General features: G+C 48.7%; 2 protein-coding genes across 4 annotated transcripts in view; one reads left to right on the top strand and one right to left on the bottom strand.

Annotated features, from left to right (window-relative positions):
• TRPC4AP (transient receptor potential cation channel subfamily C member 4 associated protein) overlaps window positions 1-10,401 on the top strand; it is a 39,627-nt gene extending 29,226 nt beyond the window's left edge. Inside the window, exons 13-21 of the mRNA XM_063172718.1 lie at window positions 161-219; window positions 2,201-2,302; window positions 3,618-3,701; window positions 4,010-4,100; window positions 4,606-4,746; window positions 5,876-5,984; window positions 7,018-7,130; window positions 7,350-7,556; window positions 8,489-10,401. Of these exons, the coding sequence (XP_063028788.1) occupies window positions 161-219; window positions 2,201-2,302; window positions 3,618-3,701; window positions 4,010-4,100; window positions 4,606-4,746; window positions 5,876-5,984; window positions 7,018-7,130; window positions 7,350-7,556; window positions 8,489-8,626 (1,044 nt within the window). The 3' untranslated portion in view covers window positions 8,627-10,401. The remainder of the gene's footprint in view (window positions 1-160; window positions 220-2,200; window positions 2,303-3,617; window positions 3,702-4,009; window positions 4,101-4,605; window positions 4,747-5,875; window positions 5,985-7,017; window positions 7,131-7,349; window positions 7,557-8,488) is intronic.
• Window positions 10,402-11,269: 868 nt separating this feature from the next.
• LOC134426854 (myosin-7B-like) overlaps window positions 11,270-16,010 on the bottom strand; it is a 34,006-nt gene continuing 29,265 nt past the window's right edge. For all 3 annotated transcript variants that reach the window (XM_063172167.1, XM_063172168.1, XM_063172170.1), the window contains 11 exons: window positions 14,788-15,137; window positions 14,233-14,357; window positions 13,847-13,962; window positions 13,492-13,684; window positions 13,211-13,414; window positions 12,988-13,113; window positions 12,709-12,879; window positions 12,324-12,428; window positions 11,855-11,950; window positions 11,583-11,720; window positions 11,270-11,383 (listed from right to left, as the gene is read on the bottom strand). In XM_063172167.1, coding sequence (XP_063028237.1) covers window positions 11,378-11,383; window positions 11,583-11,720; window positions 11,855-11,950; window positions 12,324-12,428; window positions 12,709-12,879; window positions 12,988-13,113; window positions 13,211-13,414; window positions 13,492-13,684; window positions 13,847-13,962; window positions 14,233-14,357; window positions 14,788-15,137 — 1,630 coding nt within the window. In that variant the 3' untranslated portion in view covers window positions 11,270-11,377. The remainder of the gene's footprint in view (window positions 11,384-11,582; window positions 11,721-11,854; window positions 11,951-12,323; window positions 12,429-12,708; window positions 12,880-12,987; window positions 13,114-13,210; window positions 13,415-13,491; window positions 13,685-13,846; window positions 13,963-14,232; window positions 14,358-14,787; window positions 15,138-16,010) is intronic.

Here is a 16,010-nt window from a genome sequence, read left to right on the forward strand (position 1 = left end):
AGTGCAGCCTCTCCATTTTTGCAAGTCACTTGCTCTGCTCTCCAAAGGGGTTTGATTTGGAAAGGTTTTCCATTCAGCTGTTTCATGCCTGCTTGGTAACTGATGATAGCCAAAAATACTAAAGTAATGATGTTTTTTCACCTTTCTTGTCTCCTTTTAGGACATTACTTTAAAGATACAATTCTTGAGGCTTCTTCAGAGCTTCAGTGACCACCATGAGTGAGTATGAGAAGCTGTGGTGGGTTGTGGCTTGGTGCTGTTTGCCTGGTTGTGGTTCCAGGTGTCCTGAGCACAGGGCAGGCTCCATGTGAAGGGAATGTTGTGCTGTCCCTAAACTTCATATTCCTTTCAGCTCTTGCTGTAACAGCCTAAGAATTTGCTCTGTGGTAGGCATGTCTGAATGTGTCTGAATATGGGTTTAACCATATTAAACCCATAATATGTGGGTTAAACCCAGCTCATTTTGTCTTGTGTTGAGATGAGCTGCAACATGTACAGGATGAGTTAACACTTTCTGGCTGAAGGAATAAGGAGGCAGCTTTCTTCTTTTTTGCCTTCTCCTGAGAGCTGACAATGCACCAGGGAAATACAAAGAAATCTCCTGTTTGCCTTCAGAATAAATCCTTTGGAAAACTTGGGTGTGCTGGAATAATTGGAGGGGTGGTGCAGTTTGCTTGGGGTTATTTAATATTTAATATTTAATATTTAATATTTAATGCTGTGCTGCTGGTACAGAGGTGTTTGGGACTTGCAGAATCCTGCATTCCATCAGTGTTGCTCTCATTCAGTTCTGGGAGATGGTGTCCTTTCCTTACAAACTCCTGAGTTAGAGCCATGTTGTACTTGAGGTGCTGCTCATTCCTAGAGCCAGGCTGGTATTTTTGTGCAGGATTTTAGTCCTGTTGGATAGATTTCAAACATCAGCCTTTTTGATTGTGAAATATTAGATTTGAGAATGCAGAGCTGCTGGATATAGGGAAGGAATGCTGACCTGTTGTAAATCCTTCATGCAAGACATTGTTTGCCTGGGAATCACTCCAGGTCTTCCAATAAAATCTCTACAGGTGATGTTACTACTAAAGTGGCTGCTGCAAAGATCTCAGGTTTGTTTGAGCAGCAAACAGCTCCCAGCTGTAGCATTGGAGCAAGTGGAATGTGTGGAATCTGTTGGGGGTTTAAATAATTACATGAACTTTCTATGAAATCACAGATAAGCTGAGTTAACTGAGGACAAGATGAGAGCAAAGTCCTTGTGTGCTGATGTTCATTCAGTGAAATTGTGTCCAAACCAGACTTGCAGAGCTGTTTATTGCAGGGAGAGAAGGGCTCTGTTCTCATTGCAGACACTGTTCAGTCCACATCAAAGGAATCTTTATACAAGAACCTCAGTGAGCACTAACCTGAGGAGAGTGTTGGAAACAAGAAGGAACCTCACACTCATCACTGCATCCTCTGCCCCCTGAGCTTTCCTAAAAAATAATCTTTGCTGTCTGATTTTGAACACTTGGAAAGCAGAAAGACTCTCAGGGAGCACACTGTGGGCAAAGGGGGCCCCTGGACTACATTTCTACTCTGTCAGATTTATTCTTTACAGACAAAATAATTTATTTTCATTATGAAAAGTTCAGTATTTGGTAAAGAATTTATGTACATTCCTGATTTATATTCATTTTTTTAATTTGGATCTTTACTTTTCATAATGTTTTTAAATATTTCCAGGGTAAAGTTTGTTCAGATAACAAAATGCCAGGATGATTGAGTCCTTTTTTGTAGGTTCTGCTTTCTTACTTAGAAAGAGATTTATTACTTTAAAAGAGTAGTCACTATAGGGTAGAGAAAAACTTCAGGAAATTGTGAAAAAGTTTGCTATTTCATACTTATTTTGGTCTGAAATTCAGCAAAATGTTGCTTAGATTTTTTAAAAAAAATGAGCATTATCCAGAAGAAAATATTTACAAAACATAAGATCCCAAACAAGTCAGCAAAGAACCATCATCTCAAAGCTGATCAGTGTTGGAAGTGGCATTTGGTAAATTTTGGAGGAGGTTTTCCTGGCTGGCCTGGTGCAGGGAGCAGAGTGGGAATGCTGTGAAGGCAGCTTGCCCTTGTAGTCCTGTGCCTCTGCTTTTCATGAAATTGCATTTTTGCCTCTTGAATTCATCCTGCTTTTCTGCCCTCCTTCCCCCCTGTCTTGCTTTAGGAACAAATATCTCCTTCTGAACAGCCAGGAGCTGAATGAGCTGAGTGCAATCTCCCACAAAGCCAACATCCCTGAAGTGGATGCAGTGGTCAACACTGACAGGTGAGAGGGGACTCAGGGTCACAATTTAGAGTTTTGGAAGCACTTCCAGTGTAAGTTTGACATCAGCTCTTCTGTTTGGCCTCTGTCTGTCCACCACCCTTCCATTTCAGTGACTCCTTTCAGTGGGAGGTGTTCAGGCTTGTGGGATGTTGATGGTCATTAGCAAATCTCAGGTGTGCTTGTGCTGTAAAAACAAAAGCAACTTTAAAACCCCTAAAAAGAGGGGTTTGAGTTCATGGCTCAAACTTCACTGTGATGTGCTGGATCTGCTTGTCTGGCTGTCCTCATGTTGAGCATTGCAGACAGACCTGGAAAGTAAACTGATCCCTCAAATAATTTAATTGCTATTAAATCATAGTCCTGGCATTCAGGAGCAGTGTGTGCACACATAAATGTCCATTTCTAGGCTGCATGAACACATCCAAGTGTCTGCTGAGAATATTTTACCAGCAGCTAATAACCAGAATAAACTAAATTACATTAACATGTTAAACCACTTAGAGAATCTCTTCTGTTGCATTTGAGTATCTGTTAGATGGACTGTTTTCATCTAATAATCTCTTTAATACATGATTCTGGTGTATAAAGCTCAGCAGATGGAAGGTTGTTTGCAGAATTTATTTTGTCAGAGTACTCACTCCCAGGGTATCAGCAGGGACTTGGTGTGCACGGAGCAGATTTACCTCACTCCAAAAGGGAATCTCTAAGAGGATTTCTAGATTACAGTTATTATCATAATACTGTGTCTAATTGGGAAGAACTTTTTTTTTTTCACCCTTAGCATTTAGTTTTCATGTTGCTTTTCTTGATAAATGAGATCAGGGCATTACTTCTGAATGAATTTCATGCAAGTGGATGCTCCACTGAAGGTGCTGTTCAAGACAAGTAAAATTGCAGTTGTACAGCCTAATGTAGCACACAGCTTTCCATACTCTGCTCTGCCTCCTAAATGGAATTTAGACTTTCCTTTACATTTTTTTGAGGGGAAAAAGAGGGGTTTCTTTCATTCCTAAGCTCAAATGCAGTATTTTTTTTCGTTGATTCACACAAGGTGTGAAATGGTATTTCTGAAATTATTAAAATTCGGAGAGAAAGTTTTTGTTTTGAATTTATTTGGAAGTCATGTTGCAGGTTTTGCAGATATTTACCAAGGGCGGTGAGGAGAACTCCTCTGCTGGTAGAACTAGCACAATATTTGTACTGTGTGCTTCAATACTGAGATTTTGATCATCAAAAGCTCTGGAGCAGTGATTGGATTCAGTGCTCAGTGCTTGCCCAGCCCTTCCACTCAGCTGTCATTTCTCACCTGCTGCAGGAGCCTTGTCTGTGATGGGAAGAGAGGTTTGTTGACCAGACTGCTCCAGGTCATGAAGAAGGAGCCAGCAGAATCCTCCTTCAGGTGGGTTCACTGTGCCTCTGAGGAGGTGTTTGAGACCCCTGGGATGTAGCTTTGGTTTTGTCCAGCTCAGAGCAGCTGAGAATGTTGGAGAACAAGCTGTGGAAAGGTCTGGCTTTGTTGTGCTGTGGTGGCAGTGCAGGTGGGAAGAAATCACAGCCAGTGATTTTCTGCAGGATCAACAGATCTGACTCCAGCTTCAGAGTGGATTGAGATTCCAGTGATTCCAGATCAGCAAACTGGATTTAAATTGCAGTTGTAATCAAGTACATCCCTTGCCCCAAAACCAACACCTCCTGTCTCTTTCTCAGGTTCTGGCAAGCAAGGGCGGTTGAAAGTTTTCTGCGAGGCACCACCTCCTATGCAGACCAGATGTTCCTCCTCAAGAGAGGGCTCCTGGAGGTAAGGAAATTTATGCCAGGTATCCTCCATAGCAATCAAGAAGGATTTATCTGCAGTGAACCAAAAGTGGATAAAAATGTAGTGTTAAATATTATGCTGGGTTTAAAACTCAGGAGGAAATGCCCCCTTGGAGTAGTGGAGGAATAAACAGTCAGGGAGAGAAGTCAGGATCACAGTTTGCTGGAGAAATCACAATAGATGCAACAATAATAAATTATAAACTGTCCCTTATTCCTGTGTAACTGTGACAAATGCTGGGAACACTTAAAAAATACCTGTGAATTCTGTTTGTGGCAGCCAGATGTGGCCATTTGTATAACCTGCATCACTAGGAACTCCTTTTAACAGGAGACTCATCTAAATTATAATCTTTAGTTGGTTTTGTGGCATTCAGTCACCCAAAAACTTGCAGATAAATGCTTTCAATACTGATTGAATCAGAGTCTGTGTTGTGCTGCTGGCTTGGACCAAGCTGTGGCAATAACATGTTTTCCTCCCCTGCCAGCATATTCTCTACTGCATTGTTGATAGTGAGTGCAAGTCACGGGATGTGCTTCAGAGTTACTTTGACCTTCTGGGAGAGCTGATGAAATTCAATATTGATGCATTCAAGAGGTTCAACAAATACATCAACACAGATGAGAAGGTAAATATTTGTAAGATCTGTCCCCTTTGGCTCAGATTACACCCTTTTATAAGCAAACATAGCACTAAAACTTGGATTCATTTGGGTTTGGTGTGGTTTCAGAGCTTGGGGCACAATAAACATTAAGGGCTGAGTTGCCAAAGCCCCTCAGTGTTTTCAGCAGTGCTCCAGCTGTCCTGAGTCACTGAGTGCTGAGCTGGTCAACAAACATTGCCCTGTTCATGATCAGGGAGGCCTAAGGTCAGGCTCAAGGGAGTAGAACATTTCCTGTGCAGTTGCCAGATTTGTGGTTAAGTAATAGTTGTGGACATTGAGACAGCTCCAAAAAATCTTTCACTGGAGAATTCCTTCATGAATAAGGCTTAAAATACTTGGTACTGCAAACAGACGTAGATATTTGATGTTATTTAAATTTAGAGACACTTTAAGAAGCCATGGCTTGTGTAATTAGCTGTAAAATTGAGCTGCACATCAGTGGGCAGCTCTATACAAAGTGGTTTCATGCTCTTGTGCACTTTGGACATTTAACATCAGCTGGTGGGTAGGTTCTGAATGGCCTTACACTGTTTTTTTGTTGCTGTAATTTTTCTCTCATTGCTGTTAGGTCTGGTAGGTTTTGGAGAAGGGATGTATAAATGTATTTTAAAGAGCTGTATTTATTTTGGAGGTTCTTCTCTAGTAAATGAACTCAGACATTCTAGAGAATGTCTTTATATTTCCTCTGTGCTTCCTGTTTACTGATCTCTGACTGGGTTTAGCTCTCATTCTGTGTGACTCCCTCACTGTATTCCTCCCTAGTGCTGTCTGCTTGTACAAAATCACTGTAGGAAAACATGGAGCTGCAGGAATTCTCCCTTTCAAAACAATTAGTGTATGAAACCTCACTTTCAATGGAGTGACATAGCTTCAGAAGCGATTTTAGGAGTGCCAGGATGGCATTTATCTATTCCATAGTGTTTTTAAGTGATCCTTTTGTCAGCCCTCAGTGCCAGTGTTGGCTTGGGCAGGGTGAGGCAGAGCTGGGAGTGATGTCTCCTCTTGCCTTGTTAGAGATACCAAAAAGGTAATGACCCTGAGTGTTAATTATTTAAATCTTTGAAATTCAACACTAAAAAGTGTTTCTGTTCAGTTCCAGATCTTTTTAAATCAGATCAACAGCTCTCTGGTGGATTCCAACATGCTGGTGCGCTGCATCACGCTGTCCCTGGACCGCTTTGAGAATCAGTCTGATGCTAAAGGTGAGCAGTGGGGTGGGACTGGGGGGTGTTCCCTGCTGGTAATGGTTCATTTAAATCTGGGCTTTGACACTTTGGGGGTTAGACAAGGAAATGCCACGTGGAAAATTTGAGCACCAGTTCTTACTGTCCAGGTGCTTGGATCAGTGTGTCTGAGCTCCAGCACCTGGAAATAGGAGTGTGCCTCCTGTTGATGGAGTGACAGAACTCTCCTTTGTCCCCTCAAAAAGGAAGGAAGCCCAGAAGTTTCTCTCCTCAGTTAGGTGAAAAAGCCACCTCATAGGCCTAGGGGACTTCACCTCAAACTTAAGGATAGCTAATTGGACAGGAGCCAAAAAGTCCCACTTGGGCAATTTACTAGACATGGACAAAGAAACTAATTGCTTTTGTAAGGTTTTTTACCAGAAGAAAAGATCTCTTGCACCTAGCTCAATTTTTCTGTTTGTTATTTTGCCTTTTATTAAACCTTATTGTTTCCAACACTGCAACAGAAGCCATCCTGCTGATTTTTATGCTTCCAAAGGTAGCTGAGCTATCTTGGGTGTGTTATAGACCTCTGAGAGCTTATCAGACCTGGCTCAAAGAAGCTGCTGTAATGTGATGATGTTCGCAGGAGTCCCAGGAATGAGGGAAGAGATGAGAATCTTGACTCCATGTTTCAGAAGGCTGATTTATTATTTTATGATATATATTATATTAAAATGATATATTAAAACTATACTTAAAGAATAGAAGAAAAGGATTTCATCAGAAGGCTAGAAAGGAATAGAAAGTAATGGAATGATAATAAAATCTTGTCACTGACCTGGGTCCGAGCCAGCTGACTGTGATTGGCCATTAATTAAAAACAACCACATGAGACCAACCACAGATGCACCTGTTGCATCCCACAGCAGCAGATAATCATTTTTTTTCTTTTCCTCTGAGGCCTCTCAGCTTCTCAGGAGAAGAAAGTCCTAACGAAAGGATTTTTCATAAAATGCATCTGTGACACTCTAACACCTGGTGATTGTGTTTGTTTGTCCTCTTGCTGCAGTGGCAGAGGTCCTGTCTGAGTGCCGCCTCCTGTCCTACATGTCCCAGATGTCCATGAGAATGTCCTTCCTCTTCCGTCTCATCAACATCATCCATGTACAGACACTTACACAGGTAAAGAGCTGCCAGACCTTGCACTTGCCTTACTGGGACTGCAGTGGTGAGCAGGGCTGAGCCTCCTGTCCCCGGAGGACACACACATGTCCCTTTTTCCTTGCAAGAACACTTCCACTGTGTGCTCCCCACAGGCTTGTTTTATAGGAACATGTATACAACAGCTATCTTGGTGTTTATTTTTTTTTTTTTTTTTTGCTGTGTCATTTTTACCTCCAGGAAAATGTCAGTTGTTTGAACACAAGTTTAGTTATCCTAATGCTGGCCCGAAGGAAAGAAAAGCTCCCTTTTTATCTGCGCACCTTGCAACAGATGGAATACACAGAGAAATACCCTGGCTTCATCCTGAACAACTTCCACAGCCTCCTGCGGTTCTGGCAGCAGCATTACCTCAACAAGGACAAAGACAGCACCTGCTTAGAAAATGTATGTGACCCTCTTAGCATGGCAACACGTGTCTGCCAGCCCCCTGGCAAAAATGGGAGCTTGGGAAGGGAAAGAAGGGAGGGAGGTCTGCCCCCAGTGTAGCTCTGTGGTGCTTTTCACACCTCAGTCAGGCTGCCACAGTGCAGGTGCTGGGCTTCCCCAGAAACAGAGCCTGAGGTCTGGCTGTGGCACTTGGTGAGACTTGCCAGTGCTGAGTGGGGTGGAGAGGTAGGGCTGGCAGGATGGCCAGGGAGGGGGAGGCAGGACAGAATGCAGTTCCCAGAGTAGTTAGCACCTTAGCCAGACTGTTCCCTCTTCCTGGTGTTGCAAACAGTGCAGGAAGAATATCTGATGTAGCTGCAGGAAGCCAAGGGAGCATCCTGCAGGTTTCTGTGCCAGAGCTGGCTTGTCCTGGGTCACTGGTGGGTAGGAATAACCAACTATCCAGTTATGTTGGGAACATGTGGCCTGGTGTTGGGCTGCTGGGGTGGCCTTTTGGCTTTAAAGGAATAATGCAGAAGGGGTGTGAGCAGGAAGTGTGTTGATTTTTGTGCTCTCAGGAGCAGGAGCTACTTCCAGCATTGGCTTATCTGTGGCACTACAGGGTACCAGTTTGTGTTTGGACTGAACAGCAGAGGAGAAGTTTGGATTATGGATGTAGTGGTCCAGGCAGGCTGGAGTCACCCTGTGCTGCTCTTAGCAGCTGCCAGAGGCACTGGGAGTCCTTGTCTGCATCTGGAGAGTGTAGAGGGTGTAGTTGTTCAACACCCAACCCTTCTGTGGGCCCCAAGGAGGGAGGGCAGAGAGGGGAACCCAAGGTGCTGGTCACACTGTGGGGCTGGGCAGCTCAGGCTGGACAGGGAGTGATTCTCAGCTTTGGGAGGTGTTCCCTGCTGTGGCCTGCACTGACCCCCTGTTATCTGTGCCCACAGAGCTCCTGTATTAGTTTTACCTACTGGAAAGAGACTGTTTCGATACTGCTCAGTCCGGACCGGACGTCCCCCTGTGCCATAGTCAGCTACATCGACGAGGCGTACATGGACATTGACAGAGACTTCTCCGAGGAGTAATTGCCACCTCCAGCTTGTGATGGGCAGCTCGGAGGGTCCCTCCCAGCCCGGGGATTTTCAGGGATACGCTGTGTAGTGTGTGTGTGCAGCTCGGAGCTGCGGAGCGTCGTCCCACCCCCGCCCCTGCCGGCCCCCAGCTCTGACCTCTGAGACTCGGACAGCTCTCTGGGCAACACATTCAGGGATGTATCTTCCAGTTGTTCTGGGATAAAAATAATCACCTGCACAAACCAGCCTGTATTATTTTTTTTTTCTCCTCTCTCCCAGTCCGGCGAGGCTGGCAGAAGGGGTTTTGCTGACGTGAGGGTTCTCTTCTCTGTATGTGCCGGTTGAGGGGTGGCTCTCTCAGGGCTGCCAGGACGAGCAAGTTGAAAAGCACAGCAATTGCCCTCCAAGTGTGAGGTCCAAGGAGCCCATCTGAGCAGGACCCCAGCACCAGCCACGTGCAGAGCCACCACGAGGACTCCCTGCAGGTGTTAACTCTTCCGCCGGGCTTTGGAATCAGGCCTTTGGGCTTGGTTAGAGCATGAGTGTGTGTGCGTGTGTGTGCTTTTAATTCCTGAGAGCCCCAGCTCCAGTCACCTCTTTACCATTGCCTTTTGGATCATTTGGTACTAAATCTATCTGCATTAGGAGAGAACCTCTGCTCCTGCTGTCCTTCCTGCACATCCTTCCCATCCGGAGGTGTTTGCAGTGCTGGAGAACAGAGACATTTCAGCAGTGGTGGAATTGCAACAGGGGTTGGTTTTTTCACGGAGCACTAGCATTAAAATGTACTAATTTTTTAAACTTGCGGCTTGTCCCTTCTTGGGTAACTAATCTGGTTTTAAAATCCTTTTCAGGACCATTGCTCTTGATGTTAACCTGCTATGCCTGGAAGTCTTATGTCAGTCTCTGCTTTCAGCCCTTAATATCAACACACACATTAATCTTGAAAGTGCAATATGTACTGGAGATGTCCGTTTTTTCCTGGATCTGTTTTAATCAGAATGTGTTAAATGCTGGGAATAAACACTCCTGGTTGAAAGTAACTTTGTAGGATATGTTGGGAAGGGGGAATGGGGTTTTGGCAGTCTTGATTGCCCTGCCTGCTCTCCAACACATTCCAATACCCAGGAATGAGATACACTACACTTAAGCCACTACATTTAAGTCAGAAATATGTCTTGCAGCTACAGCTAAAAGAAATCAGTTTTGAAACCACATCTGAATTTTTTTAACATTTTCTAATTTATTTGACGAGATGACTTCAGCTCTGTCCAGGCTTCAGAGGGGTGAGGATGTCCCAGAGCTGCAGCCTTTTGTCTCGTTGTTGCCAGCAGCATGAAACCCACCCTGAGGCTCCCTGTGCTGGGGCTGGAGGATTGAAGGAGGCTCCAGCCCCAGGAGTAGGACTTGTCTCTGAGCATCTCCCTTCCTCCTTTCTCTTCTCCCACTCCTCGGTGTCCTGCTGTGGGCTCACAGGGTGGCCAGAGCTGCTGAGCTTGTGCATGAAGCTGGAGCCTTGCAGGAGCTCCTGGTGTCCCTTCCTGGGAGCTGCACTCTGCTCTGGTGAGGGTACCCTGGGGAGCTTCTTGCCATGGCTGCTTCACCTCTGTTCCTCACCAGGTCACCCCCACCCTGCCCCTTCCCTCCCCTCAGCTCATTTCTTTCTCATCTGTACTTTTTTTGTTCTTGGGTATTTGTGTTTTTGGTGTATCTTTGCTTCTTCTTAACTGTAATAGATGTACACTTCAAATAAATGCTTCAAATTAAAAGGCTTTTAAGTTAAGGGATGCCTTTTCCACAGTGTAGTTAATGGGTGCATCCACTGATCGCTGCTGTAACCCTGCAGTCTCACTCCCCTCTGTGTGTTAAGGACAATTTGGGGCCCAGCTGCCTCTGGCCTTGCCCCTGGGCCTGGGGGAAGCTGAGCTGAGCCCACACCATCTCTGGGGGTCCTCCCAGGCCTGGCAGCACAGGCTGGGCTTTGCTTTTGGGATGATTGAGAAGGGCACAGGGCAGAAACCCCTGGCAGCTCCTGCAGGGGTGGAGCACGCTGGGCTCCAGGAAAAGGCTCTGCCCCAGGGCACAGAGGGTCACAGGCAAATCCCAGCTGGGGCCATGTTCCTTTGGGATGTCTGTCCATGCCAGATGCCACAACACCCTCATGGTGAGAGGGACCAGACCCATGGAGGTGGGCTGGGAGGGAGGTGGGACCCCTGGCACTAACAAATACCTCTGAAGTGTCCCCGTGGATTGCTGAGGTTCGCTTCGTGCTGCCCTGATTAATGCCGATTTGCTAACTGCAAATAATCATATTAAATGGAAACTATTAAAGAAATCTATTTTAAAGAAATGAGTGGAGGTGTCTTCTTTCCAGTGCCTTTGCCAAAGCCATAACCCCCTCCAGGGCTGTAATAGGGGGCTTTATGTATTCAGGAGTAGTGGCTGAGCTCTGTCTCAGTTCTGGTCCCCTGCAGTTAGACGTGTTCTGGTGGGGAGGTGTGAGGAAAGGGCTCTTTTCCTAAAACCCATCCCAAGCCAGGGCCATAGAGCTGGGAGAGAGAGGACTGAGCTTCTCTGCTGTCTGTGCCTCCCTCTGAAGATGCTCCAGGGGCAGAGGCCAGGCCCTGGTTACCCTGTGACACACAACACAGCCAGTCCTGGTAATCTACGTTTATTTATGCAAAGCAAAGCTGACAGTGACTGTTGCAGCCACTTGCCTCCAACCTACAGCAGCAGCTGGAACACGACAGGACAGCCAGGCTCCTAATGCTGGAAAAAATCCCCAAAGGGCTTTGGTGAGAGGAGGGATCTGGAGGCACAGAGCACTGCCACCCTTCAGCCCCGCAGTCAGTGGGCAGTGAGGCAGCAGTGCCTCAGCTGCTGTGGCTGTGCCTGTGGTCCCTGCCCTGGCTCCAGGCTGGCAGGAGCCGTGCCCAGCTCCCCACACTCCCATTGCAGGGGTGCCCACCTTGGAGATGACCACGTCCCTGCTGCGGGCGCGCAGTTTGTTGACCTGGCTCTCGGCGATGTCGGCGCGTTCCTCGGCGTCGTCCAGCTCGTGCTGCACCTTGCGGTACTTGACCAGGTTGGAGTTGGCCTGCTGCTCCTGGGCAGGGACAGGGAAGGGGAGGGTGCATGGGGCACAGGGCACAGCGATGAGCTCCCCACATTGCTGCCATGGAGGCAGTCCCAGGGAGGGACAGCCCTGTCCCCCATCCCAGAGCAGTGCTGGGCACTTACTGCCTCCTCAAACTGGCGCTTGTAGCTCTTGACCTTGCTCTGCAGCTTGTCTATCAGGTCCTGCATCCGAGCCAGGTTCTTCCGGTCCTCCTCAGCCTGCAAGTGCCCCAGCTCCCTTAGGCAGACCCCAGCAGCCCCTCACCTCCACCTTTATGGGAGTCCCAGAGGTGCCAGGTCACAAACACAGCACCAACCTGCCCCATCAACCCAGCCTGGTGCCACAGCACCCGTCCCTTGCTCCCCCCTTGTGTCCCATCACCCAGCTCAGGAGGTGCTGGGAAATGGGCAGAAGGACCCAGTTGTGACATGGAGAAGTTTGTGCCGTTGTCATTGCCCACACAGAACCCAGAAGCAGCCCAGGCTAGGCTGGGCTTTGTGGATGGGTTCTGGAGTAACAGAGGCCAAGCAAAGAGGATTTGTGCCAGCTGCTGTGGGACCAGGGCTGCACCCGTGCCCAGAGCTGCTGTACCTGGTAGCTCAGCTCCTTGATCCTGCGCTCGTACTTGCGAATGCCCTTCTGGGCCTCTGCCATCTTCTTCTGCTCCCCATCCAGCTCTCCCTCCAGCTCCCGCACCTGTAGGGGGCACAGACTGGCTCAGCACTTGGCTCCCAAGCACCAGCACTAGCCCAGCTAAAGCCAAGGCACTTTCCCAGCTCAGAGAAGCCACAGTAGAGGCTAAAAACATCCTGAGCTGGGCCCAGCCTGGCAGGGCCTTGGGGACTGTCCCTTGATCCCCCAGAGGCACCACCTGTCCTCAGAGAGATGGGGCAGAGTCTGGTGCCACAGGGACTGGGGCAGCCCCAGGGGTTGGCTCCTGAAGAACACAGCCAGGGATCTGCCCCCACTGTCTCACCCTGGCCTCCAGCTTCTGGATCTGCTTCTTGCCCCCCTTGAGGGCAATCTGCTCTGCCTCGTCCAGGCGCATCTGCAGGTCCTTGATGGTCTGCTCCATGTTCTTCTTCATGCGCTCCAGGTGTGCGCTCGTGTCCTGCTCCTTCTTCAGCTCTTCTGCCATCATGGCAGCCTGCAAGGCCAAGAGCAGGGGGACATCACCTCAGGGCCAGGCAGCCCTGCCAGACCAGGGCTCAGTGGAGGTGTGAGACCCACGTAGCAGTCCCCACCACTCTCTTACATCTGTGATGGCTTTCTTTGCCTTCTCCTCGGCGTTGCGACATTCCTGCACCGCATCCTCCACCTCACCACTCAGCTGGGAGACATCTGCCTCCAGCTTCTTCTTCTGGTTGATCAGCCCCATGTTCTGCACAGAGAGCAGGCTCAGTGTGACCAGGGCTGGTCACTCACCATGGCTGGACAGTCTCACCAGTGCAGGCAGGGGCTTGGCAGTGCCTCCTCACCTGGGAGTGGAGCAGGGTGACCCTCTCGGTGGCTTCCAGCAGCTCCTGCTCTGCCAGCTTCCTGCTCCTCTCGGCCTGCTCCAGCGCCGCCCGCAGCTCCTCCACCTCTGCCAGCAGCAGGTTGCTGCGGCGCTCCAGGGCCCCCACCTGCTCCTTCAGGTCATCATTGTGGCGCTGGGTGTCATCCAGCTCCATCTGCAGGTCCTGTGGGGCAGCGTGGGGTCACTGGGGACAGCCAGGAGCCGGGCTGGCAGCAGGGACAGCACTCAGTCTGTCCCAACCTTGATCTGGGCCTGGAGCTGGCGGCCCAGCTGCTGGAACTCGGCAGCCTGGCGGTTGGCGTGGTTCAGCTGGATCTCCATCTCGTTCAGGTCCCCCTCCATCTTCTTCCTCAGCCTCACAGCCTCGTTCTTGGCCCGGGCCTCTGCGTCCAGCGAGGCCTGCATGGAGTCCATGGCGCGCTGGTGGTTGCGCCTGCAGGACAGGGCATGCATCAGCCACGTCCCCTGGGGACACCCAGCCCTGCCAGGGCCACAGTGCCAGCTCTGCTCCTGCAGAAACATCCCCTGGGGACACCCAGCCCTGCCAGCTCTGCCCCTGCAGCCACGTCCCAGCCTGTCCCCTCACCCCACACACCTCAGGTTCTCAAACTCCTCATCTTTCTCTGCCAGCTTCCTGTCCATGTCAGCCTTGATCTGGTTCAGCTCCAGCTGGATGCGCAGGGTCTTGCTCTCCTCGTGCTCCAGGGCTCCCTAGAGACAGCTCAGCCATGGGAAGGTGGTTCCTGGGAAGGGGGTTCTCCCCAGCCACCCATCCCACCCTGGCTTTGTTCCCCAGCCCATTGCTATGAGGGGCAGAGCAGGAGGAGCCACCCCAGGGCCTGCAGTGGTTGCAGGACCCTCCTGAATGGGATTGCCAGGGGTCACAGCCTGGCTCAGGACTGTCACCCCACACAACCAGAGCTGCAGGGTGGGCCAGTGGCTCCTGGGGACAGCAGGAACACATGGGAAACAAGGACTCACCTCAGCCTCCTCCAGAGCTGCCTGGATATCGCTCTTCTCACTTTCCAGCACTTTCTTCACCTTCTCCAGCTCATGGATGGTTTTGCCTCCCAGACTGATCTGGTCAGTCAAATCAGCAATTTCCTCTGCCAGGGGCAGGAGGAGTTTGGTCAGGAAGGAGTTTGTGGGACCAGCCCTGTGCAAGTGACGTCCCCATCCCCCTGCCCAGGCTCAGCTGATGTCCCTCAGACCCTCAAAGAGCAACCAAGGCAGTGCTTGGGAACATTTCTGGGAGACCTGTTTGTCCAACAGCAACACCCCCAAGGCAGCATCATGGCACTTGGCAGCACCATTTGGGGACAGGACCCATCTGGGGACAGGAGCCAAGTGGCTGTGCCAGTCCTCCCAGAGTGTGCCCAGCATGAGGGCAGGACACATGCTGGCATCCCAGCAGGGCTGCTGCACCCCCCCAGTGGATGTGCTGAGCAGCAAAGCCTCTCCTGGCCAACAAGGGACCCAATCCCACGTGTCTGAGGAAAGGGCAGAAGCCAGGGGAGTGCCTGAGCCCAGCCCTACCCTGCAGGTTCTTGTTCTCCCTCTTAAGAGTCTCCAGGTTGTCCAGGGACTCCTCGTAGGCGTTCTTGAGCTTGAAGAGCTCCGTGCTCAGGCTGCGCGCCTCCTTCTGCGACGCCTCCAGCTCCACCTGGCTCTCCTCGTGCTTCTGCCTCCACTCTGCCAGGATCCTGTCGAAGTTCCTCTGCTTCTTGTCCAGGGCGGCGCAGGCCGAGTTGGCGCGCTCCAGCTCCACCGACAGGTCCTCGATCTCGGTCTGCAGCCGGTGCTTGGTCTTCTCCAGCGAGGAGCACTTGGTGTGGGCGGCCTCCACGGCCTCCTCTGCCTCCTGCAGCCGCGTGGCCAGCTTCTTCCTGCCCACGGCACCGCGGTGAGCGTGCCCTGCCCCAGTGACACCCTGCCCCACAGACTCTGGTCCTCACCACGTTTCTCCTCACTGAGAAACGCAAGGCACAGCTCCCCGAAGGTATTCTGAGACTCATGTTCTCTGAAGCTCAGAGAAAAGAAAAACAGCTCTTATCTCATTCGCTGCACCTGTGCTGTTCACAAGTAGAATTGTGAACAACATTGTGGAAGATTGTTTACCTGAAGGGAATTAGTAATTAGATTCTAGTGTAAGAGTTTTAATTCAATGATCAATTAAATTCATGTGTGTCACTGTCATAATTTCTGAAAAATCCCTTCTCCAGGCAAGATGAGAACCCTCAGCTTCTCCATGTTTTGCTGCTCTGGAATGTGGTCTGGAGATTGTTTATCCAAACACGTGAATTGTTCTAATTTAATGACCAATCATGGTCCAGCTGTGTCGAGGCTCTGAGGAGTGACGAGTTTTTATTATTCATTCTTTTCTAGCCTTCTGATGTATTCTTTCTCTTTCTTTAGTATAGTTTTAGTATAGCATAATATAATGTAATGTAATGTAATGTAATATGTTATTATATATAAAATATATATATATTATATATTTATTAAAATTATATACTATATATTTATATATATGTATATATAAATATACATATCTATAAAAACATATACATAATATATTTAATATATGTATATATTATGATATATACATAATATAATGTTACATTATGTTATATTATCATTATATATATAATTATGTATATATAATATCATAAAATAATAAATCAGCCATCTGAGAACCTGGAGTCAGATTCTCATCTCTCACTTCATCCTAGGGACCTCACAAACACCACATACGTGTG

This window comes from Melospiza melodia, chromosome 19 (genome assembly GCF_035770615.1).
Source record: "Melospiza melodia melodia isolate bMelMel2 chromosome 19, bMelMel2.pri, whole genome shotgun sequence".
In the NCBI taxonomy this organism is placed as follows: Eukaryota; Metazoa; Chordata; class Aves; order Passeriformes; family Passerellidae; genus Melospiza; species Melospiza melodia.